This window comes from Stenella coeruleoalba (assembly GCF_951394435.1).
Source record: "Stenella coeruleoalba genome assembly, chromosome: 3".
NCBI lineage: Eukaryota > Metazoa > Chordata > Mammalia > Artiodactyla > Delphinidae > Stenella > Stenella coeruleoalba.
Window position 1 is genome coordinate 147,699,691 of NC_137148.1, and position 25,729 is coordinate 147,725,419.

General features: G+C 49.1%; 1 protein-coding gene across 1 annotated transcript in view; it reads left to right on the plus strand.

The window, feature by feature from the left end:
* The window catches only part of NEURL1B (neuralized E3 ubiquitin protein ligase 1B), a 40,484-nt gene extending 25,280 nt beyond the window's left edge, over positions 1-15,204 (plus strand). The window contains exons 3-5 of the mRNA XM_079915355.1: positions 7,012-7,731; positions 9,822-9,947; positions 10,317-15,204. Of these exons, the coding sequence (XP_079771481.1) occupies positions 7,012-7,731; positions 9,822-9,947; positions 10,317-10,561 (1,091 nt within the window). The 3' untranslated portion in view covers positions 10,562-15,204. The remainder of the gene's footprint in view (positions 1-7,011; positions 7,732-9,821; positions 9,948-10,316) is intronic.
* Positions 15,205-25,729: the final 10,525 nt, after the last annotated feature.

The following is a 25,729-nucleotide window of genomic DNA, read 5'->3' on the forward strand; positions in this document are numbered from 1 at the left end:
AGTAAGGCATTTGCCTGGTAGGGTACCCCGAAGGCTTATCCTTTCCCAGTCAGGAGTGAGAGCTCCAGTCTGTGGCCACGTCCTACTAGGGGCCCCTAAAGGCCCACTCTGTGCCGGGCATGACACCAGGCCCGTGGTTATTCCTTCCACAGCGCTGCCATTCGTCCTCCCCATGGGCCTGTGAGGCAGGTGTGAAACTCCCCAAATTGCAGAAGGAAGCTGAGGTCACAAACCGCACTGGCCAGGGACCAGCTGAGGTCTGTCTGCCCTGGTCCAGTCTTCTCTGATTGGCAGCAGGGAGGCATCTGGAAAAGCCCGGGCTCAGTGCCCAACATCCTCACCTTCTCTTCTCAATCCCAACACCCCTGCCTTTCTGCCTGCCCTCTTGTGGCCATGGTAGAAGGAGCTCTGCTCCTGTCCCCTCTGCCTGTTCAGGGGCATTCTCCTGTCATTTGTCCCTTTCTCCAGCCTGTCTTTCCCTCTCCACAGAATCATCCCCATGAGCACACACAAGTGTTCTGGTAGCTCCCATCTTTAAAAGAAACTGCCCTTGACAATCTCTTCCACAGGCTACTACCATTTCTCTGCTCTCCTTCAGAGAGAAACTTTCTCAAAAGTGATGTCTATACCACCCCCTCCCATTTCCCTCTTCAGCTCAACCCAGTGAACTTTTTTTTAAATATTTTTTAAATTATTTTTTAAAAAAATTATTTATTTTATTTATTTATTTTTGGCTGTGTTGGGTCTTCGTTGCTGCGCACCAGCTTTCTCTAGTTGCGGCGAGCGGGGGCTACTCTTTGTTGCGGTGCGCGGGCTTCTCATTGGGTGGCTTCTCTTGCGGCAGAGCACGGGCTCTAGGAACGCAGGCTTCAGTAGTTGTGGCACGTGGGCTCAGTAGTTGTGGCTCACGGGCTCTAGAGCACAGGCTCAGTAGTTGTGGCACACGGGCTTCGTTGCTCCGGGGCATGTGGGATCTTCCCAGACCAGGGCTCGAATCCATGTTCCCTGCATTGGCAGGTGGATTCTTAACCACTGCGCCACCAGGGAAGCCCTCCTTCTTACTTTTAAATCATATACTACAACATGCACGTAGAAAAGTGCCTAAACAACTGTAGAATTTAACAAGCAAATGAGGCAAGGCCATTTCTCTCATCTACTCTTTCTCCAGATGATATGAGCCTGTCGCTGGGCCTTGAGTCCCATCTCTAAGCTGTTGGCTCCCGAATCCATATTCCCAGCCCTGACACCTCCCCTGAACTCCAGAGTTCCCTCCGCCTACTCACATCTCCTTCTGGCGTCCGAGAGGCTTCCCACGTGGAGCACGTTCACACAGTCATCCCTGTTGTCTGTGGATGGTACCACCCACGTGGTGCCTCAGCCGGAACCTCCGGGGTCATGCTGGACTCCTCTTTTCCTCCCCCGGCAATCATTCCGTCAGCGTGTCCTGTCACTTCTGCCTCCAGGACACGGCCCAAAGCAGTCCTTCTGAGACACCGAAGTGACTGATGGAGGGTCCCCTCTGTCTCCAGTTCTTCCAGTCTTCATTGTCATCTTCACACACAGATGGTTTCTCTTGGGGCATAAATTCTGCTTTACCTCCAGGCCCAGACATAGTGGACCTGAGAGAGCCAGGGAAGAGAAAGAAAGGGAAGAACTGAGCTCCATCCCAGGCCAGAGGCAGGCCCTGGAGGTGGCCCAGGGAGAGTGGGAGGTCAGGGCACCCATCCCAGCCATTCCAGCCTCCGCGCGCCTGGCCTCGGACTGCTGCTGCATGATGGTGCTTGGTGGGTGATCGTGGGGGGGTGGAGGGGGGTACTTGTTGGACCCTTCCTCTCAGAGATATTAGGTCCCTGGGGACCACAACTCCGCTTGGCCTGAGGCTGGGTCCTCATGCTGGGCAGCTGTAAGAGTTGAACAAGGACAGCTGGATTTTGGAGGCAGCGTTGCTTGTCATAAGGAGCCCGGCTTTGGAGCTGCGTAGCCTGAGATGGAATCCCATTTCCGTCACCGCTGGCTGTGTGACCTTGAATAACTCACTTCATCTCTCAACGCTTCGGTGTTTTCCCACTGTGAAATGTGCCCATTTTGCAGAGCCGCGTGGCATAGTGGTCAGGATTGATAAAGGTAATGAGTGCACGGAGGTGCTTCTGGTAGGCGCGCAAGTAAATGGTTGTGTATACTTTCATCAGGTCCAGGGAGTGCATTTGGAGACGGGTCGCAGGTGAGAGCCAGGAAGTTCTGATAAGCTTCCTTGATGGCCTCTTGATGTGGCTGGATTTCTGCCTGTAGCCAGCTGGCTGATTCTCCATAGAGAAGCTTTGAGAGGTAGATTCTGAAGGGTCGGGCCTAGGCCAGCACTCTGCTATCTTGGGCCTGTCTCAATCAGGGACAATGCCTGATAGGGACGAAGCTCCTTATATAAAGGAAGGAGACCCAAGCTTTTCCAAGGGGCTGCTGTGTGCCAGGTCCCAGGTTAAGTGCTGTCACATACTCTGTAACACCAGCCTCAAAAACATACCAAGCTTTCACCGCCTCAGAGACTTCACACATGCTGTTCCCTCTGCCTGAAATGCTTACTCTCCACCTCCCAGCCACCACTCCCTCAGCCTTCGTGTCATAGCTCCGTGATCAGAGACTGGGCTGTTCTGACCCACTCTCAGGCCCCACTTCTGACCAAGTCCCCCTTTGACACACACAGAGAATCCCAGTTCTATCACTTCCTGGCTGTGTGACTTGGAGTAACTCACCTTGCCTCTCAGAGTCTGAGTTCCCCACTGGAATGTGCCCGTCTTTCAGAGCATCGTGAGACGGCAGCTCTTGGTGGCAGTCATCACAGTCTGGAAGAAGAGTTAGTTTTCTGTCAGTTGCTTCATTAAAATCTGTCTCTCCCACGGCAATGAGAGCTCCATGGACCCAGAGGCCATGCCTGCTTGTTCTCCTCTTCAGCCAGTGCCCAGCACAGTGCTTGGCACATGGCAAGTGCTCTATACATTTTGTTAATAGATGTTTAAGGAATAACGATAATTACCATGTTTTGAGCACTTTGTGCCATGCTCTGTGCTAGACCACCGGTCCCCAACCTTTTTGACACCAGGGACTGGTTTCGTGGAAGACAATTTTTCCACGGACCGGGTGGGGGGGGGATGGTTTCCGGATGATTCAAGTGCATTGATTGATTATGGTCTCTGTGCAGTCAAACCTCTCTGCTAATGATAATGTGTATTTGCAGCCGCTCCCCAGCACTTGCATCACCGCCTTGGCTCCACCTCAGATCATCAGGCATTAGATTCTCACAAGGAGTGTGCAACCTAAATCCCTCGCGTGTGCAGTTCAGAGTAGGGTTCGCGCTCCTATGAGAATCTAATGCCGCCGCTGATCTGACGGGAGGCAGAGCTCAGGCGGTAATGTGAGCGATGGGGAGCGGCTGTAAATACAGAGGAAGCTTCGCTCGCTTGCCCTCTGCTCACCTCCTGCTGTGCGGCCTGGTTCCTAACAGGCCATGGGGACTGATAGCGGGTCCGTGGCCCGGGGGTTGAGACCCCTGTGCTAGACTCTTTATAAAAGCATCTAATTTAATCTCTATAACAACATGGGTGGGAGTGTGGGGGGCAGGTATCATCATGATTCCATTTTCTTAAAAAATTTTATTTTATTTTTTTATACAGCAGGTTATTAGTTATCTATTTTATACATATTAGTGTATACATGTCAATCCCAATCTCCCAATTCATCACACCACCACCACCGCCCCCGCCCCCACCCCTTCCCCCTCTTGGTGTCCATACGTTTGTTCTCTACAGCTGTGTCTCAATTTCTGCCCTGCAAACCGGTTCATCTGTACCATTTTTCTAGGTTCCACATATATGCGTTAATATATGATATTTAAGCTGAGGAAGCTGAGACTTCAAGAGGTAAAGTGACTTACCTAAAGTCACATAGCCAAGAAGGGCTGAGGCCAAGACTCGAACCTAAGTGTACCCATCTCCAAGCCATGCTCTCAATTAGGATGCTATACTGAAGGACAGGCTCTTACGTGGAGCTGTTAGGGGCCAGGAGGAAGAGCTTTGGGGGTGGGGGACAGAAGCAGAGTATGTTGGCAAGAGCAGAGGCCCACAGCAAGCCATGGCTAATGCCTTTAGGCTTGGCCTCACAGGATGACTGTGGTAGGGCAGCGAGCCCTGGGAAAATGCATTACGCCAAGAGGCTCCCAGAAACACCCACTTGTCTAAAATGCCTTTTCAAAAAAAGCGCTTGTTTTAGTCTACTTTTATTCATGTTTTTTTTCTGATTACAAAATCAGTGCATGTTCATTAGCGAAAAATGAGAAAATCTGAAAACCATAAAGAAGGAAATTTCCACCCAGAGATAACCGCCCTCAAATTTCTATGTATTTCCTTCCTATATCTTTCCTCTGTATCCCATGCATACATTTCCCACATAATTCGAATCAAATCATATATTCGGTTTTGTATCCTCAGCTGTTCATTTAATATTATATCACGGGCATTTTCCCCCCATTGTTACATATTAATTGAAAACTTGATTTTTCAAAATATTGGGGTTTTTGATGATAAAACTTTGCAGTGTCTATGTTTACTGTAGAAAAGTTGGAAAATACAGAAAAATCTGAAGAAAATCCCTCATAACCTCACCCACCTGAGAGATAATGACCATTAACATTTTGTTGTATGTCTCTCTAGAACTTGATTTCCTATGCACATATAGTATTATAGACAGATACATACAGACACATGCACACATACATACTTTTTAAAAGGACCAAACTGAAATCCTGCTTCTTCCCTCAGGTTATGGGGAAGCATCCACTAACGCAAGACAAACTCAAATGTCCACAGATCCCAAGCAAGTAGTTGAGATGGGTGAAGGGGCCAGCTCAGGGCCATGGGGAAGGAGAGCAAACCACCTCAGCAAAAGGGCAAGCTGTAACCCATCGATGACAGGCGAGAATTCAGGTCCTGTGTCACTAGACCTGATTTTCCAAGAGAGGCTATAAATCCAGTGTAAAGTGAATCTCCTGACTCTTAAATACTGGCCACTAGTTCAAAAAATATTTTGAAAGACCAAGGGGTGATTTATTCAACAAACCCCTGGAAGGGGAAAAAAGAAGAGGCAACCATAGCTTAAAAGAGGCCAGTGACAATGAGTGGGCTTTATTTGGACCTTCATTCAAAGAAACTGGGAACAAAGCATATTCTCACACACAATAAAGAAGTCTTTAAATTTTAGAGAGACATACTGAAATTTTTTGAGATAAAATGGCATGTCTAGGATTTGCTTCAAAATAATATAGGAGGGAGAACTGATGGGGGCATCAGTGAAACAAGATTGGCCATGAATGGTAATTGTTGAATCTGGGTAAACAGCATTCATTATACTATTTGTATGTTTGGTTTTTTTTAAATAAAAAGTTAAAAAAGAGAAAAAAAAAAACCAAACACCAGTAGGCCAACCAGACAGGTCTGTGAGCCAGCATCAGAACTTGGATGGCCAGTTTGCAAACTGCCCTGTGTGGAGCAGGGGTGGGGAGTAACATATGAGGCTCTCACCAGGGGTTAGGGCATGTTTTTTGCAAAACCATGTTTGTTATTATGATTTAATTTTATATTTGGAAAACTAAAGAGGAAGAAATATTTTTTTCCCCATGACATAAATTACAGAATGGTAACAAAATCTTAGCTAGAGTGGTTTGGTTTAAAAAGTCTGAGTAACACTTTTTCTTGCTTCCTTTGCTTGCTTTGGTTAACAAGAAAATTTTGATCACAAAAACAACTTCAAAATACTTTCTTTCCCTGATATCTTTGTTATTCAGAGAGGCAGTCAGTCTCTGCTAGAGACCTCATTCATTTATTCATCCAGTAAGCTACATAATAATGAAGGCTATCTGCCAGGCACTCTGCTAAGCCCTGAAACTTGGTGGTGAACAGACTGTCACAGACACGGCCCTCCAGGGACTCACATTCTAGATAGGGACAGTCAACAAGTAATCTGTTGATACCAAAGTATGAAGAGCTGGACGACAAACACTATTTTTATTTGCTTTTTTACTTAATATAGATCAAGAGCATTTTTTCATGTTACTAAAAATTGTTCAAAAATATTTTCATGACTGTGACTTTTAAAACACGCCCCCTTAGTTTCCTGTCCTATACAATGAGGCCATTTCTTGCAGAAACCTTACACATTCAAAGGTGGGGTAGCACCCAGGCACTGTGCTCCCTGCTGCAGACACAGCAGTGAGAACAGGCCCATGCCCCGCCTTCTTTCAGAAGCAGCATGGAACCAGACAGCCCCGGGTTCGAGTCCTGACTTTGCCACTTAATTGCTGTGCAACCTTGGTCGTGCTCCCTAGCCCCTTTGTGCCTCAGCTCCCTTCTTTACCAAATGGTGGGTGATAACAGTACACACCTCACAGGTTGTATGAGGACTAAATGAGAACCTGTGAAAAGGAGCTTAAAATAACCTGTCACACAGTAAGGCCACAAACCCAAGGGTTTGCTCTTTCCCTTGAAGCTTATGTTCTGGTTGGGGAAGCAGACAATAATGATTTTTAAATGCCCTTTAAATATGTGTATGTGTAGCTGATTCACTTCATTATGAAGCAGAAACTAACACCAATTAAAAGAAAAAAAAATCTTCAAAAGTATGAAAACCTCTGAGGGGGGTGGGAGGAAGGAAGAAGGGGGAAAGAAAAAAAGGGAGACGAGAAGACAGAAAAGAGGGAAAGGAAAGGATGGAGGGATGGGAGTACGAGAAGGAGGGAGGAAAAAGGGAGGAAGGGCCTCATCTGCCCGTCCCAAAGATAAGAATAGTCAAGTGCACTCGGGATGATGCTTAATCCAATTCTGTGCACCTGAGGATCTTAAATAACCTCACGAAGGAATCAGAAAAAGAAAGGGAGGGCTCAGGTGGGGGTGGAGGCGTGGGGAGGGCAAGGCGGGGGCTCCTGGCCGGCTGCGCCCTCACTGCCCTTCTTCTGCCCTCCCCGCGCAGAGAGCGGGTTCGCCGACACGCTGACGCCCGCGCGCCTCGGCCAGGCCCGCTTCAGCGCCTGCCTGCCGCCCAGCAGCCACGACGCGGCTAACTTCGACAACAACGAGCTGGAGAACAACCAGGTGGTGGCCAAGCTGGGCCACCTGGCGCTGGGCCGCGCCCCGGGCCCGCCGCTCGCCGACCACGCGGCCGCCGCCATCCCGTGCGGGCCCCGCGAACGCCCGCGGCCCTCGTCGTCGCCGGCGCTGCTAGAAGCCGACCTGCGCTTCCACGCGACGCGCGGGCCCGACGTGAGCCTGTCGCTCGACCGCAAGGTGGCCTGCGCGCCGCGGCCCGACGGCGGTCGCACGCTTGTCTTCTCCGAGCGCCCGCTGCGGCCCGGCGAGAGCCTCTTCGTGGAGGTGGGCCGCCCGGGGCTGGCGGCGCCCGGTGCGCTGGCCTTCGGCATCACGTCATGCGACCCGGGCGGGCTCCGGGCCGCCGAGCTGCCCACCGACCCCTACGCGCTGCTCGACCGCAAAGAGTACTGGGTGGTGGCGCGCGCCGGGCCCGTACCAAGCGGAGGCGACGCGCTCAGCTTCACTCTGCGGCCCGGCGGCGACGTGCTCCTGGGCGTCAATGGGCGCCCGCGCGACCGCCTGCTGTGCGTCGACACCACGCAGGCGCTCTGGGCCTTCTTCGCCGTGAGCGGCGGCGCCGCAGGCCAGCTGCGCCTCCTCGGTGAGTCCCCCGACCGCGCTTTTGCGGGGCTCACCTCGGGAATCCTGGCACCACTGGATAGGTAGCCGGAGCCACTGCTGAAGCCCAGCCGGTGGTCCCCTAAACTTGAGCACGCATCAGAACCACCTGGCCTCCACCTAGAGTTTCCCATTCAGTGGAGGTGGGTCCTGAGAAAATGCATTTCTAACCAGTGCCCCGGGGATGCCTTTGTCGCAGCTCCCTGGACTACACTTTGTCCACACCAACCCAAGTACCCGCTGGTGTCAGAGCCTGACAGGGAAATTGTCGGTGCAATTTTTATTTCCATTATTATGATTTATTATAAATATTTTTACATATGTAATGTATATTAAGTGTAGGAGAAAAAGAAAATACAACTACATTTAAAAGAGGAAAATGAGAATAACACCGTCCACAGAAAGTGGAACGCAGGCTTGAACCATCCCGTTTTGAGATTGAGTCTTGCCTTCATTCATGCCACAAATAGACACGCAGCACCCTCCTCCAGCTGTGGGCCAGGCCCTGAGCTCGTGGGATGGGGCACGGCAGAGGAGAGGACACAGACCACGGAGCGCCCTCACGTCCTCACAGACACCCAAATGGAGATTTGCACGGTGTGGTGTTTGCTACAGCAGAGGGGCTTCTCTTCTTGCCAGCTTGGTGGAGCGGGGCCGGTGATCAGGGATGGTTCCCAGAGAGCACAGCTCCATTTTCGTGTTTCAAGAAGTAAAGTCCAAACGATAACAGAAACGATGAACATTTCATATGTCACCTCATTCAGTTTTATCCTCCTGAAAATTGAAGCACAGGGAGATTAAATAACTCCCAGTCACGTGGCTGGTCAGCCATGAAGATGCTGGGCAAATCAGAGAATCCCTGAGCCTCAGTTCCCTTCAGTGTAGAAAGGGAGTGATGACGTGCATCGTGGGGTTGTTGCGAGGATGAAATGATGAGGTGCCTATAATGCTTTTAAGCAGGTGCCTGCCACATGCAGCATGTTTAATAAGTAGCAATAGTAACGACAGTGACTGTTGCTGTTTGACTGAGGACAGAGGAGGAACAGGGTAGTGGTGGTTGTAATTTGGTTGGTTTGGGTTGTTTTTTTTTTTAAGGGACCGTCAGACAATAGTCATCATTTCAGCCTGAGATGAGTTGCCCAAGTTCCCACTGGGACTTTGCAAGAACTAAGCCTAGAGTCATTCTCTCCCCCTCCCCAGCACCTCCAGAAGAACCACGATGAGCCTTTGAGTGGTCAGGAAGAGAAGGCAGGAGAAGCTAGAAAGGAAGTGACTGCTTTTAGAGGCCAGGGACTTGCCCTCCTGATCCCCATCTGACAGCAACCCTGGTTCTGTAATCTGTCCATCCATCCTCAAGCAGGGTAAGGGAAGGGGCATGTCTCTTCACATCAGAGATAACCCATCATTATCTGAACCAACAGTGAGTTCAGGGAAGAAGACCCATCCATGTTGAACACTAGTTGGGAGTCTTGTAGTTGCAAGTAACGAAACCCCACTCACAGTGCCCTAAGCAAAAAAGGAATTTGGGGGGTACACACATGCCTCAGAAGTCTGAGAGTATATTGGATGGATTCAGGAACAGCTGGATCTAGGTGTTGAAAGGATGTCATCAGGATTCCACCTGAAAGCTGTACTTTCCTCTGTGTTGGCTTGACTCTCAGGCAGGCCCTACAGCACCAGGCTCATGTCCCCATGGAACGGGCCCCTTCTTTCCTAGGAGTTCTAGTAAAAGTCACAGAATCTGGCCTTGCAGGCCTTGCTTGAACCACCACTGAGACCAAGGGTGGAAGTTCTTATTGGCCTGGCCTAGATCGTGTGTGTGAGGGTGAAGTAGTGCCTCAAACAAAATTCCAGTGCTGTTTCTGAAATAAACAAGAATGGAGGCTAGGCGGCAGAGACCAGATGTCTATCACACATGAACGATTCCATCCGTTCTTAGCAGAACCCTGTGAGGTAGCTCTTGTCCTCCCATTAGATACATGAGGAAGTGAAGGTGCAAAGCAGTGGAGAGCCAGGGACTAGCAGAGCAGAGCCCACCTCCCACTGCCCCTGATGGAGTCTCTTTGGTCTCAGGCACCCTGCAGTCCAGCCCAGCAACCACGTCCCCGTCAGGATCCCTCAGCGGCTCCCAGGACGATAGCGATTCCGACATGGCCTTCAGTGTCAACCAGTCCTCCTCGGCATCTGAATCATCCCTGGGTAAGGAAGGGCACACCTTCAGGGAGGGGGAGTGGAGGGTGCAGGGAGACAGGGGCTCGCCCTGGTGGCTGTACCAGCCCTTCCTGGGGCTAAACAAGGTGGCTGCCTTTCCCCCGCATCCTTTCCTTCTTCGGCTATAGGGAGGAGAAACATCTGGATGTGGCATCCCAGAGGCTGATAATGGTGCTTGATGCTTGGGGGTAGGAGCGTAGGAAAGGGGGCAAAACCCAGGAGAATAACCAAAACTGGTGTCTCCCCAAGTTGTCCCCCCATGGATTCTGCCATAGAAGCCCTGCCTTCTTGGGATTGCCCCAGCAGAGCCCACCTGAGAACCACGGATTAAGGTCTGCCTGTTCTCCCTTTCTGCAGTGACGGCCCCCAGCTCCCCACTGAGCCCACCAGTGTCCCCCGTGTTCTCCCCACCGGAGCTGGTGGGCAGCAAGAACAGCGAGTGCGCGGTGTGCTTCGATGGCGAGGTGGACACAGTCATCTACACGTGTGGACACATGTGCCTGTGCCACGGCTGCGGCCTGCGGCTCAAGAGGCAGGCCCGGGCCTGCTGCCCCATCTGCCGGCGGCCCATCAAGGACGTCATTAAGATCTACAGGCCGTAGCCTGGCCCGGCCGACGGCCTTGACCAGAGCAAGGTCACCTTTCTGAAGCCCACCCCCACCCCGGGCCGGGCAACCACCATGGCCGCCGGGGAGTCCAAGGGCAGCAGCTATCTTGCCTGCCACTCTCCAGGGGTGGGCAAGGCGTGACAGTCGTGGACACGAGGCCCCCGGGGGTCTCAGTCCAAGTGAGGGTTGCTTCTGGCTCGAAAGTGCTTTGCCCCCAAAAGGCCGTCCCAAGAGCGAGCTCAGGAACTGCCTGGCAGACTGCCCTGTCCCCCGGTGACCTCTCAGCTGAGAAATGGCGTCCTCTGTGCAATGCCTTTTGCTGGCGTTGGGTTGAGTGTGTGTGTGAGAGAGGGGGAGGGGAGGGAGACAGTCCAGAGAGGGCGAGTGTGTGAGAATGACCTAGAGAGAACGTGTAGGTATTTATCCAGGGGTCCTGGCTCTAGGAGGTTATTTAACACTAAGGAATGTGCAATCCGGAGCCCAGACGGTAGCGTGACTAGAAGTTGTTCACTTTCCAGGGCTGTGACGTCAGCTGGTTTTGAATGTACCAAGCCTGCACCTAAACAGAACTCCCTCAGGTGGTATAGAAAAGGGACACTCAGATTTTCTAAGGCGAGGAAAAAATAGCTCCTTGTTTACAGCTCCGAAGCGGCAACTCCTCGGGGAGTAGTTGGGCGGAGAACATAAGAGAACAATTTGCTTTTTCAGTTTCTAACTCAGTCTTGGAGAGGAGTTTTGACTGGGTGCTGGGGCCAGAGCTCTGGGCAGTGTCTTCTCCAGAAGCCTTGTCACCCTTCAGCCCCAGACAGCCTGATTACAAGCACACCACCCCTGACTCCATCCCTACCTGCTTTTAGTCTATAGCATCCTCACCGTCTCCAAGGAGAAGACAAGCAACAGGTTCCCTTTTCCTGGGGGGGGCGGGGGGAAGAATCCTAGATGCCGGTGAGCCACCTGGGGTTGGAAAGGGTCACTCCGAAGCTCTCCACATTTCCTGCTGAAATACGGGGCCTGGCATTTGCCAACGGCTGTGGGCATCACCAGGATGACCTGCTGGCCAAGTAGGGGAAGGAAGCAGGGCTTTGCAACCGGAAGATGTTAACTGATCATTAGGATGTTAACTAGGAACTGAGACACTCGCTGAAAATGCTGACACTGGGACTATCCCCCTCCCCAGGGTTATTTGCTGGGCATTTCCTGGGACCCTGGCCCTGCCCCAACCCCCTCCCCCTCCCCCCTCCCCCCTCCCCCCTGCCTGGGCCCATCTCTGCAGACTCCCGGACCACACCTGAGCTGATGGGCTGGGAGGCCTGCAATTCCCTTCTGGGCCCCACCTCTGCCCTGTCTTGTGCTGTACCTTTAGGGAGGTCCCTGGGCCTCTCTGTTTCTCAGTTCCCGATCTGTCCAAGAGGAAGCCTGGTACCTGCCCACTCCAGAGCTATTGGCAGGACTGGCACGTTTTAAAAGGCCCAAGACACCTTGCAAAGAGCAGGTATTGTTTTTAGTCCAATTCCTAATCTGTTCCTCTGTTGAGGGAAGCGGGGAAGGGAGGACATTCAGAGTTTTTGCCTTCATGTAACAAGTGTTGGTTGCGTGTCTGGGGTCCCCCTCGTCAGATCAAGGCCCATAAGGCCAGTCAGTCCGTGCCCTTGTGATGCTCCAGGTCTTAGACCATCTGCTTCTCCTCTGCCTGGTATTCCGACCTGATCTCAACTTCAGAAGCCCTACTCTTGCCCCTTCAAGGATCCCTGATTCGTTCTTTTTCCCTTATGAACTTGGGAAACATGCCCAGGTTTTAATTTTGCAGCAGAATCTTTAGGGGAGTGACTGGCACCCCAGCATTTGCCAAGATAAGAGTTTGCAAACCTAGGCGGCGCGCGGCACCCAGCTGAAGTTGGTCCGCTGGAGCCTTCTGTTTCCCCCGCGTGCTGGGTGTGGGCAAGGCCACGCACAGGCCCCCTGTGAGAGGGCTAGTCACCCACAGGACCGTGGTTCTCCAGGCAGCAGCTCCACTGACTGGATTGAGCCATAGTCGCAAGCCCCGGTGGTCTCGGCGGCCTGGGGGAGCCAGCTCCTCTCTCTCGTCCCCTCGGGTTCCAGCCAGGGTCAGTGCAACCACTGCCAGGAATCCAGGGATCGAGGGCCTGGACCCAGGGTGGACCAGGCCATGTGCCTGGTGACCTATTACCTGGGAAGAAGGGAGCTGGTGGCCTGTTTAACATGCTCTGCAGCTGCTATAAATAGCCTCCCTGTTTCCAAGAGGAATTAAGGGTGTGTTTATCTTCTAAAAACCAGACATTTCCTGATGCTCGAAACTGATTTCTTCAGCGCTGCAGAGGAGCTGCCCACACCGCCCTCTAGGTTCTGTCTGGAGAGGGGGCAGGAGGAAGAGGGAAGGGAACCCCTCTCCTTTATTTGGCATCACTGTGTGCCCGGCACTGGGCTGGAGAGGTGCATCCCCATGTCAGTCCTGTGAGGGAGGTCTTAGTACCATATTGAGTCGTATCAAAGACACCACTGATGACAGAACACACCATTCTATGTACCACTAAGGGAAAAACACTGCCGATTTCAACTGTAAGATGCCACAGCTATTCGATTCATTTTACTCCGACATAAGTGGAGAAGCTGTGCTCCTAGAATCAGTGAAATACGATATTATCCCCAGTTGGCAGGTAAGAGAACTAAGGTGCTGGAAGTGAAGCAGGAGGTGACAGGACTGGGCTTCAAACCCAGGAGCGCGTGATGCCAAAACCCACGCTCTCCGCTGCTTGGCCCTGAGCCCAGAAAGCTCGAGACTGCTTGAGTTTTCTTCCTTGAAGCTCACCTGGGCAGCGCCTGGAGAGAGCTGGGCACCCGCCCCTGTGTGAGGGTTCCAGCCCCAGACTGCGGCCCCTGTGCCGCCTGGAACCCTGGGAGCACAAGTGTCCTTCCTTTCAGGCTTATCTGCCTACTGTCCACCTTCTCCCGGCAGAGCTGAGCCACGTGTGAGCTTGGGTCCAACCCAAGGGCCTCCTCCTGTTACGTGGGGGTGCCCATCAGGGGCAACTTCGGGGAGACACTTGTCCCACCACCTTCCTGGGCCTCATGACCACCACCCCCCTAAGTAGGGCCCCCAGCGCAAGGACAGGAAGACCAGAGGATACCCCCTTTGTCGTGGTCTGGTGCCTGTTCATTCTGAACCGCCAGAGAAATTGAGCTGTTTCCAAGTCAAGACAAGCTCCTTTTTCTAGCCCATTCTCAGAACTGGGAGTCTTCTGGGATTTAGCTACCCAGGGCAGCTGCTCCCCTAAGTACAGCAATGCTTTTTCAGTCATCCGACAACCACTGGTCAGCGTGGCCTGTGTTCTGGACAAAGGGATGGGAACCGGGTCTAAAGACAAGGCCTGCAGGGAGCTCGCAGTCCAGAGCAGGAGGTGGGCAGATTTGTAAACTTGTATTTGACCCATCTAGTGCTGGGTCCTGTGGTAGCACTTAGTAGGTACTCATTAAAGATTTACTGAGTAAATCAGAAATCAGGTTATGAGTCTTCAGGGTTTGGTAAAACACCACGTATACATGCACGCAAAGTCATTCAACAGACATTTGCTGAGTGCCCACCAGGCGTGGGGTGCTGGGAGGACGGAGCTGAGAGGATAGGACCCCAGCTCTGATGTCAGAGGGAGTGACATTATGAGACATTTGGGGCAGAGTCCATAGGCTTTCCTGGCCATTCTGTTGCCTCGGGGGTCTATCAGTGAGTACACAACTGCTTTCCAGACCCAGAGCCCCCTGCACACTTCAGAAAGCCTTCTCTGAATTAGGAATGCCGGGCATCTCGTAGTCACTGAGTTGCTGCCGAAATGGCCTTGGGCAGAACCCTCAAGAGCCCCACCGACCGATAATCGCCTTCAGGTCTTGCCAGGGAGACACAGGGAGGTAGCTACCTGCTACTTTCAGGCCTTGGGACTGGTGGCTGGCAATCAATCCCCAAGTCGACAGAGAACCCCCAGTCAGTTCCAGAATAGGGTTGTGCAAACTCTTGGCGAATGAGAGGCGGTCACCTTCCGCTGCTCAATCCCGTCTCTGACCCGGTTCTGGCAGAAGGACTCCGGCTCAGGAACACGTGTCCTCCCGGCATCTCTCGGTATTTAATTTTCTCACCGTCTTTCTCAAGTCCCTAGTGAGATGACTTGTACAACAATTTGTCTGTGCCTTATGAAAGTGTCTGTGCACTTTTAATCCTTTTTGAAAGCAACTTTAAAAAGTGGGCCGGGGACTAGCATACGTGGTAGTGTTCTAGAAATCTGTGCTCATCACTGAAACCCTTCTGCATTGTGTATTTGATGTTGGAGTGAAGAAGTGTACGTCCCCCGCCCCACCCCACTACCTGTGTACAGACCTTTTTAAAAATGTCTCTTTTTCTGATTCAATACTGTGACCTCTCCAATACAGTCTAATCTTTGGAGATCTGTAATAAAGGTTTCAAAACCTGGGGGGAATGGGTGGGGAAGGGTTTGCACTGGTCCTGTGTGTTGTGCTCTTGCGTGTTGTGTGTTTTGATTTTTGTCTGTTTTTATCCGTTTTATATTAACATAATTTTCCTGTTTAAAAAAACAAATACAACTTTGGCTTGTTAAGAAAGTCTCTTCAGGACTCAGTTTTAAAAATCACAGTTGCCTACACAGTTGGGGAGTGGAGGTGAGGGATACAAATCATTGCCAGCCTTGAGGAGACAATTTGCAAAATGTCTATAGAACCCTGAGAATATTCAAACCTTTTGCCAAGTAACTCCTGAGAAAATATCCCCAGGAAATAATTCTTGTTGAGGATAAGCTCTATATATAAAGATGTTCATTGCAGCATTATTTATAATGATGAAAAACTAGAAGCAAGCCTGATGACCAACAACCAGGGTTTATAGTTGTCCCCCACCATTCTGTCATCAGGGGATTGGCTCCAGGACCACCCTGCCTTGGAGTATCCACGGATGCCCAAATCCCTTATATAAGATGGTGTCGTATTTGCATATAACATACGCACATCCTCCCATATACTTTAAATCATCTCTAGAATACTTAGAATACCTAATGCAAGGCAAATGTTATGTAAATAGTTGCCAGCCCAGCAAATTCAAGTTTTGTTTTTTGGAACTTTCTGGAATTTTTTTTCAAATATTTTCCATCTGAGTCTGGTTGAATCCACAGATGCAGAACCTGCGGATATGGAGGGCCAACTGTACTTGCCAAGAGCTCTTGGTTACAAGTGACAGAAACCCAACTGAACGGGCTTTGGAGAATTAAAAGGCTCAGGTAACTGAGAAGTCCAGTATCAAAACCTAAGAACTCACTTCGGGTGCATTTCGATCCGGAATCTGAAAAGCTGCAAGAGGATGTGGTCTTTCCCCCTCTGCCTCTGCCTTCTTTTGTCCCCACTTCCCACACAAGTTCTCAAGACAGCTGGCAGCAGGTCCAGGTTATATCCTGCCTTTGAGCAATCCCTGCGTGGACCAAACTGGATCACGTGCCCCTTCCTTAGCCAATCATGGAAGCTGGGGAGATCCGGGGCTCTGATTGGTCAGACCCAGGACATGCGCTCACCTCCACCCAATAGCCTCACCTGTTGAATTATGGGTTGGGGGGTGGGAATCAGAGACCCCATGGGAAAATTGAAGCGATGTTGAAGGAAAGCTGGGCAGGGAGGAACAACAGGTGTCTAAGAAAGGTTGAATAAAACATGATACAGATATATCCCTGGGAAATAGTATGGGCTGTGAAACCAGACAGCCTGGTGCTCACCTCCACATTGGGCCAGACACTTAAAGTCTTTGTGCCTCAGTTTCCTCATCTGCAAAGCAAGAATAATACGAGCTCCTGGTTTTAGGATGGATGTGAGCATTATTGAGACCATGCGGGTGATGTGCTAGGCACAGCATCTGGCACTCAGCAAAGAGTTTATAACACAGGAACATGTTTACATTAAAATATACTGTGAAAATCAAGATATAAAACTGCACATACAAAAAACAAATAACCCAATCAAAAAATGGGGGAAGATCTAAATAGACATTTCTACAAAGAAGACATACAGGTGGCCAAAAAGCACATGAAAAGATACTCAACATCAGTAATTATTAGAGAAATGCAAATCAAAACTACAATAAGATATCACCTCACACCGGTCAGAATGGCCATCATCAAAAAATCTAAAAGCAATAAATGCTGGAGAGGGTATTGAGAAAAGGGAACCCTCCCACACTGTTGGTGGGAATGTAAATTGGTGCAGCCACTAAGGAGAACAATATGGAGGTTCCTTAAAAAATTAAAAATAGAACTACCATGTGACCCAGCAATCCCACTACTGGGCACATACCCAGAGAAAACCGTAATTCAAAAAGTACATGCACCCCAATGTTCATTGCAGCACTATTTATAATAGCCAGGACATGGAAGCAACCTAAAAGTCCATCAACAGAGAATTGGATAAAGAAGATGTGGTACATATATACAATGAAATATTACTCAGCAATAAAAAAGAGCAAAATAATGCCATTTGCAGCAACATGGATGGACCTGGAGATTGTCATACTGAATGAAGTAAGTCAGACACAGAAAGACAAATATCATATGATAGCACTTACATGTGGAGTCTAAAAAACGGGGCTACAAATGAACTTATTTACAAAACAGAAGTAGAGTCACAGATGTAGAAAACAAGCCTATGGTTACCAAGGGATGAGGGAGCGGGGGGAGGGATAAACTGGGAGATTGGGACTGACATATATACACACTACTATATATAAAATAGATAACTAATAATAACCTGCTGTATAGCACAAGGAACTCTACTCAGTACTCTGTAATGGCCTACACAGGAAAAGAATCTTAGAAAAAAAAAGTAGATATATGTATATGTATAACTGACTCACTTTCCTGTATACCTGAAACTAACACAACATTGTAAATCAACTATACCCCAATAAAAATTTAAAAAGCAACAACAACAACTCAAAAACAACCCTGCACATACACTTTGATTGGATGGATGTAAAACAAACAAACAAACAAAACAAACCACCACCAACAACCAATAGCCTTAAAACCTGACCATGCATTGGAATGACCAACAGAATAGAAGCAAAATGTCCATGGGGGTTGTGTCTGGGTGATGGCATTATTGGTAACTTTTTTTCTGCCATGTTTTCCAATTTTTCTATAATGACCAGTTATTGCTTTTAATTTAAACTTCTTATTTGGAAAAATGATCTCCCTGCTCTGCAAAACCCGACAGGCACAGCTGGCCCTTGCTAGAATTCAGCAGGAATTCCCAGGCTGACTGTCTGCGTTTGAGATCCAAATTTAGTCACGGTGGAGATAAGGGCTTGCTAGTTTCTAGTGGAGACCAGGCCAGGCTAACCAGTTTGGTTGGGCTTCCTCCAGGCCAGGCTTTAGAGCCCAGATTTCTGGGCTCTACCACTTGCAGTGGTATCAGGAGTGGGGGGAAGGAAGAAGAGAAGTTCCTGCCCAGGGCTGTTCCTCCTGGCTTGTTAGAACAGCCCAGCTAGGTGACATTGAATTTTGGAAACAGTAGGGTAAGAGAAATGAACCAGCATTTATCGAGCGGAAGAAACCGTGATTTTCACACATTCTCTCAATGAATCTTCACCACAATATTTGTCTCCTCATTTTACAGGGAGGAAACCAGGCTCCCTCCAAGGTAGAAGGAGTGTTAGACCCCAGGTGTGCCTGTTCCAGAGTAAAGAGGCAAAATCTTTCAGAGGCACATTTTCACCCTTTCCCTTAGGTCTCAGAGGCAGAGTCTGCCCAGAACTTAATCTAAAAGCTTAATCCCTGAATCCATCTCCGTCACACACCCACACCTGATACAAGATCAGGTATGACATGGCCTTTACCCTCAAGAATCAACCAATCTGGAACGGGAAGGCAGACCCCAAAACAGACATGTTCAGGCTAGTGTAGTTCTGAGGCTGCTGGGACAGATCAAATCCAAGGCATAAAAGCTCTTGATCATTTAGTGATGTAATTTAAGCATCCTTCTTTCTCCTGGATGTTCAGGCTTTTACCAATGCCTGGGCCATACTCCCAGGCACATCATATTCTTGTCTAAAGCTTCAGTGTACAAAGCCCACGCCCTGACCCTCAGCATCCCTGAGGCAGCTAGCCTCAGAGGAGTTTTGCCAAAATATATATATAAAGACTTCTCTTTCCCTCATTTCCTGGCTTCCCGCAGGACAAACAATCCTTAATAGTAATAATAATAATAAACAAATCATTTAATGACCACTTACTATGTGCTAAGGACATCCATTGAATCCTCATGACAGCTCTTTGAGGTAGATCCCATCATTACTCCCATTTATGGAGAGAAAACCAAGACTCAGAGAAATTAAGTAACTTTATCCCACTGTGCGTGGCCTCTCAAAGACAAAAGGATTTCTTCTCTTTCTTTTTGTAATTATTTCCCAGAATCTAAACCCAGTGATTTTTCAAGGGCAAATGGGCCTGGAACATATTCACTTGTGTTTTCATTGATCCTACAAACAGCCATTCAGGTAGGTATTATTGTCCCATTTTACAGGTAAGGGAAGAGAGGCTCAGAGAAGGCAATGACCTGCCTGAATCACACAGCTCGTGAGCTGTGGAGCCCAGGTTGTGAACCACGTCTGGCTCCTTCCACAGCATCATGGCTTCTCTGTGAGTAAACTGTAGGGAGGGGGAGGGGGAGGGGGAGGAAAAGGAAAGAGAAGAAAGAAAAGGAAGGGTGGGAGAGGAGGGAAGGGGAGAGAAGCGGAAGGGAGAGAACCAGACTCAGCACCTAGAAGGGCAAGGAGAGAAAAGCTGTCAAGCCAGGTCCTCAACTTACATAACGTCTATTAGCCCAATTCCAGGGACAGAGAATCTTTGCTTCTCCCTTCAGGCTCAAGTCTCCTGGCTCTTGGAAGCTGGTTTTGGCTCCCACACAGGGATGTGGAAAATGAACTTTCCAGGCATCCAGCTATGGGAACAGAGCCCCAACCTTGGCTGTTAAATGTACCCAGGGGAAGCTTCCAGAAGTCCCTGGGGCAGCTGCATCAGAGTGCTTTGGGCAGGCTGGTCCCCTTCCCTCAGCCCCCTCCCCTCCTGGCTATGACCTGCCCAGGTCTAAACCTTCCTCTCGCAATTCAGAGCCTCAGACTCCCCGCCTGCCTCTCCCCGATGCCAGGGAAAGGCTTCAGCCATCCTTTGAGGACTCTGGAGGAACTGCTCAGGAGTCAGCCGGACAGACCAGAGTTCACATCCACACTCAGACCCCAACAAACTGGGGCACTTGGTCTGCCCAAGGTGCCTTCTTGGGGTGCTGTTCATCTCGAAGTCTGTGTGGCTGCGATGGGGAGGCTCCCTCTCTGCACCTCACTTCCCTGCCTCTAGGTGGGGCTGTGACCTGGCCACTCACTCCCCAGGTCCAGAGGAGGCTGCATTCCGGCTTGTCAGTTCCCAGCAGGGTATCCACTCTGATGGAGTCTAGCATAGGGGGATGAGAGCGCGGGCTCAGGAGACAGACAAGCCTGAGGTCCAGGCCTGCCTCTGCTGTGGGGCAAGTTACTGACCCTCTCTGAGTCTCAGTTCCTGCATCTTTGAGGCGAGAGGGTGTCAGCCCCGTGGTGGACTGCTGAGGACGCTCCGTGTCAGGAAGTGGCTGGCACTTAGGAAGTGCTCAGTAGGTGGTTAGCGTTTTTACCAGTACTGCAGGCCTGCTACACCACCTCCCCCATTCATCCCACTCCTCCCTGTCCCAGCTGGGCCAGGGGTCACCTCTGTCACCCCACAGTCCCCTGGGCCTCCCTCCAGGCCCCGTACTACCTCAAGGAGTGGGCCTGTGACACGGCTAGCAGCATCTACAGGTGATCAGCACAGGTCTCCCAAATAGTAGAACCTTGATTTCAACATCTCCCTCCCCCAAGTGTGGAATATCTAGCATTAGCACACCTCCTACCCACAAGGAATGAAAGCGAGGGACGATCAGATGGCAGGGGCTCCCAGGCCTCGGAGCTGGCCCCGGCCCCTCGCCCCTTGCTTGTTTTGGCTCCCTGTCAAGAATGCTGGCCCGGGCCTGGGAGGCTGACTGACCTCAGACTCCGGAGGGGAAGTCACACTTTCGATCAACTCCCCGGAGCAGCCCTGCATTCCAGGAGGGGCGTGGGAAGGGCCAGGCTTCCCCCGGCTGAGCTGAGCGGAGAGCTGCCTACAGCCTGGTCATCCCCGCAGCAGCCTCGGCACTGGCCCACGCCAACCTTGGCGTCCCCTAGGGGAACCTGCCAGGGAGGCATGGGGATGGGGGTCTGGGGACGGGGGTCTGGGAGAAGATGCCCAAAGCCACCACAGGAAAGAAATGCAGGGAGGTGCCCAGGGAGATGTCTCTGGCTTTTCCCATCCACGTCCAAGCTTCCAGTGCTAGCTGATTTGCCTTTTCCAGTGTTATCCCCATCCCCACAAAAACAGGAATCTTCTCCATTATTCTGAGCAATTCAGGTCTCCCTCAAGCCCCTGTTCCCCAACAGGTGGTTCCAAGGCTGTCTGGAGCTGTCCCTCCCAGCCCAGCCTTGCTGTCTAGACCCCTCCCCGCCCCCGGGGTTGTTTCAGCCGGGGTTGTTCTCAGGGGCGCTAGTCCTGGGGAAGGCTTCCCTGGGGAGGTCACCCAAGACCTGGGCTTCGGAGCATGGACAGCAGTTGGCCGGCAGAGAGGATCAGCCCAAGCATGGTCTACAGCAGAGTGCAGCGTGAGCACAGAGGCTGTGGACAGCATGATGGGTGGGGCAAAGATCCCCAGAGACATCTTCCTTCTGCTACAACCAGCCTCTCTTCCTCCAGAGGTTCCCACGACTCCCCTGGCTGGCGGCTCCTGGTCAGGCTTCCTCCCACAGGCCAGTCTCCAGAAGGGACAGAAGAATGGGCCAAGGGCAGTGGAGTAGCCTGGGCAGGGGGTCAGGAGAGAGGATAGCCATGTGATGCTGGGTGAGGGCTCCATCCCCTTGGGACCATGTTTTCCCCATACCCACCATGAGGCAGTGACCCTAGAAGTCCTGAGGTTCAGAGAAGGGAGCCTTCTGGGCTCCTCCTTTGGGGAGATTGGCTGATTCTTTCTAGAAGATGGAGCACTGTCGTCCTCTAGTGGCTTTGGTGAGAGGCAGCAAAAACCAAAGCAGAAAGAAACTACTGGACAGGTAGTCATGGTCCAAGTGCTGACGGATCTACTGCCCCACCACACCCCACCCTCAGCAGATCCTCAGATGTCACCAGATGACCTGGGAAGCCAGGCTCCTGTGAATGGCATTGCGGATCTGGGTAAGCTTGAGGAGGGCATGTTAGGGTGACAGGCTGTGCTGAGGTTACATCTGAGTCTGGGGTTGGGCTGGCACTGAGATGGGGGACACGGTGAGGGTGAACTGGGGCTGGGCCCAGGACAGATTCCTTCCCAAGACCCCACAATGCTGGGAGGAAGGTACGTGGTTCCTAACTCTGGTTCCCACCTCAGGCCACTGATCTGACTGGCTCTGTTTAACCCACACATGAAACCCTATGTCAGGCACATTAAAATAAAACAAGGAGCCCATCAGTAAACTTGCTCAAGGCCTCTTAGATAGCCTCATCCACCAGAGGGCAGACAGCAGAAGCAAGAAGAACTACAGTCCTGCAGCCTGTGGAACAAAAACCACATTCACAGAAAGATAGACAAGATGAAAAGGCAGAGGGCTATGTACTAGATGAAGGAACAAGATAAAACCCCAGAAAAACAACTAAATGAAGTGGAGATAGGCAACCTTCCAGAAAAAGAATTCAGAATAATGATAGTGAAGATGATCCAGGACCTTGGGAAAAGAATGGAGGCAAAGATCAAGAAGATGCAAGAAATGTTTAACAAAGACCTAGAAGAATTAAAGAACAAACAAACGGAGATGAACAATACAATAACTGAAATGAAAAATACACTAGAAGGAATCAATAGCAGAATAACTGAGGCAGAAAAATGGATAAGTGACCTAGAAGACAGAATGGTGGAATTTACTGCTGTGGAACAGAATAAAGAAAAAAGAATGAAAAGAAATGAGAACAGCCTAAGAGACTTCTGGGACAACATTAAACTCAACAACATTTGCATTATAGGGGTTCCAGAAGGAGAAGAGAGAGAGAAAGGACCCTAGAAAATATTTAAAGAGATTATAGTCAAAAACTTCCCTAACATGGGAAAGGAAATAGCCACTCAAGTCCAGTAAGCACAGAGAGTCCCAGGCAGGGTAAACCCAAGGAGAAACACACCAAGACACATGGTAATCAAACTGGCAAAAATTAAAGACAAAGAAAAATTATTGAAAGCAGCAAGGTAAAAATGACAAATAACATACAAGGGAACTCCCATAAAGTTAACAGCTGATTTCTCAGCAGAAACTCTACAAGCCAGAAGGGAGTGGCATGACATATTTAAAGTGATGAAAGGGAAGAACCTACAACCAAGCTTACTCTACCCGGCAAGGATCTCATTCAGATTCGATGGAGAAATCAAAAGCTTTACAGACAAGCAAAAGCTAAGAGAATTCAGCACCACCAAACCAGCTCTACAACAAATGCTAAAGGAACTTCTCTAAATGGGAAACACAAGAGAAGAAAAGGACCTACAAAAACGAACCCAAAACAACTAAGAAAATGGTAACAGGAACATACATATCGATAATTACCTTAAACATAAATGGATTAAACGCTCCAACCAAAAGACACAGGCTCGCTGAATGGATACAAAAACAAGACCCATATATATGCTGCCTGCAAGAGACCCACTTCAGACCTAGGGACACATACAGACTGAAAGTGAGGGGATGCAAAAAGATATTCCATGTAAAAGGAAATCAAAAGAAAGCTGGAGTAGCAATACTCATATCAGATAAAATAGACTTTAAAATAAAGAATGTTACAAGAGACAAGGAAAGACACTACATAATGATCAAGGGATCAATCCAAGAAGAAGCTATAACAATTATAAATATATATACTCCCAACATAGGAGCACCTCAATACATAAGGCAACTGCTAACAGCTATAAATGAGGAAATCGACAGTAACACAATAATACTGGGGGACTTTTAACACCTCACTTACACCAACGGAAAGATCATCCAAACAGAAAATTACTAAGGAAACACAAGCTTTAAATGACACAATAGACCAGATAGATTTAATTGATTTTTATAGGACATTCCATCCAAAAACAGCAGATTACACTTTCTCCTCAAGTGCGCACACAGAACATTCTCCAGGATAGATCACATCTTGGGTCACAAATCAAGCCTCAGTAAATTTAAGAAAATTGAAATCATATCAAGCATCTTTTCTGACAACAATGTCATGAGACTAGAAATGAATTACAGGGAAAAAACCACAAAAAACACAAACACATGGAGGCTAAACAATACATTACTAAATAACCAAGAGATCACTTGAGGAAGAAATCAAAGAGGAAATCAAAAAATACCTAGAGGCAAATGACAATGAAAACACGATGATCCTTGGGGCTTCCCTGGTGGCGCAGTGGTTGAGAGTCCGCCTGCTGATGCAGGGAACACGGGTTCGCGCCCCGGTCCGGGAAGATCCCACATGCCGCGGAGTGGCTGGGCCCGTGAGCCATGGCCGCTGAGCCTGCGCGTCCAGAGCCTGTGCTCCGCAACGGGAGAGGCCACAGCAGTGAGAGGCCCGCGTACAGGAAAAAAAAAACAAAAACAAAAACACGATGATCCAAAACCGATGGGATGCAGCAAAAGCAGTTCTAAGAGAGAAGTTTATAGCAATACAATCCTACCTCAAGAAACAAGAAAAATCTCAAATAAACAATCTAACCTTACACCTAAAGGAACTAGAGAAAGAAGAACAAACAAAACCCAAAGTTAGCAGAAGGAAAGAAATCATAAAGAACAGAGCAGAAATAAATGAAATAGAAACAAAGAAATAATAGCAAAGATCAATAAAACTAAAAGCAGGTTCTTTGAGAAGATAAACAAAATTGATAAACCATTAGCCAGACTCATCAAGAAAAAGAGGGAGAGGACTCAAATCAATAGAATTAGAAATGAAAAAGGAGAAGTTACAACAGACACCGCAGAAATACAAAGCATCCTAAGAGACTACTACAAGCAACTCTATGCCAATAAAATGGACAACCTGGAAGAAATGGGCAAATTCTTAGAAAGGTATAACCTTCCAAGACTGAACCACGAAGAAATAGAAAATATGAACAGACCAATTACAAGCAATGAAATTGAAACTGTGATTAAAAAATCTTCCAACAAACAAAAGTCCAGGACCAGATGGCTTCACAGGTGAATTCTATCAAACACTTAGAGAAGAGCTAACACCCATCCTTCTCAAATGTTTCCAAAAACTTGCAGAGGAAGGAACACTCCCAAATTCATTCTATGAGGCCACCATCACCCTGATACCAAAACCAGACAAAGATACTACAAAAAAAGAAAATTACAGACCAATATCACTGATGAATACAGATGCAAAAATCCTCAACAAAATACTAGCAAACAGAATCCAACAACACATAAAAGGATCATACACCATGAGCAAGTGGGATTTATCCCAGGGATGCAAGGATTCTTCAATATATGCAAATCAATCAATGTGATACACTATATTAACAAACTGAAGAAGAAAAACCATACGATCATCTCAATAGATGCAGAAAAAGCTTTTGACAAAATTCAACACCAATTTATGATAAAAACTCTCCAGAAAGTGGGCATAGAGGGAACCTACCTCAACATAATAAAGGCCATATTTGACAAACCCACAGGAAACATCATTCTCAATGGTGAAAAACTGAAAGCATTTCCTCTAAGATCAGAAACAAGACAAGGATGTCCACTCTCACCATTATTATTCAGCATAGTTGTGGAAGTCCTAGCCATGGCAATTAGAGAAGAAAAAGAAATAAAAGGGATACAAATTGGAAAAGAAGAAGTAAAACTGTCACTATTTTTGTATAAAAAATTAATAGAAATAAATTAATTAATTAAATTAAATTAAACAAGGAAAATGCAATCAAGAGAAACCCTCGAGTCATTATGCTAAGTGAAAAAAGCCAGTCAGGAAGTCTGGTCTGGGTTTGTGACAAGCTCTGAAGACAGTAAAC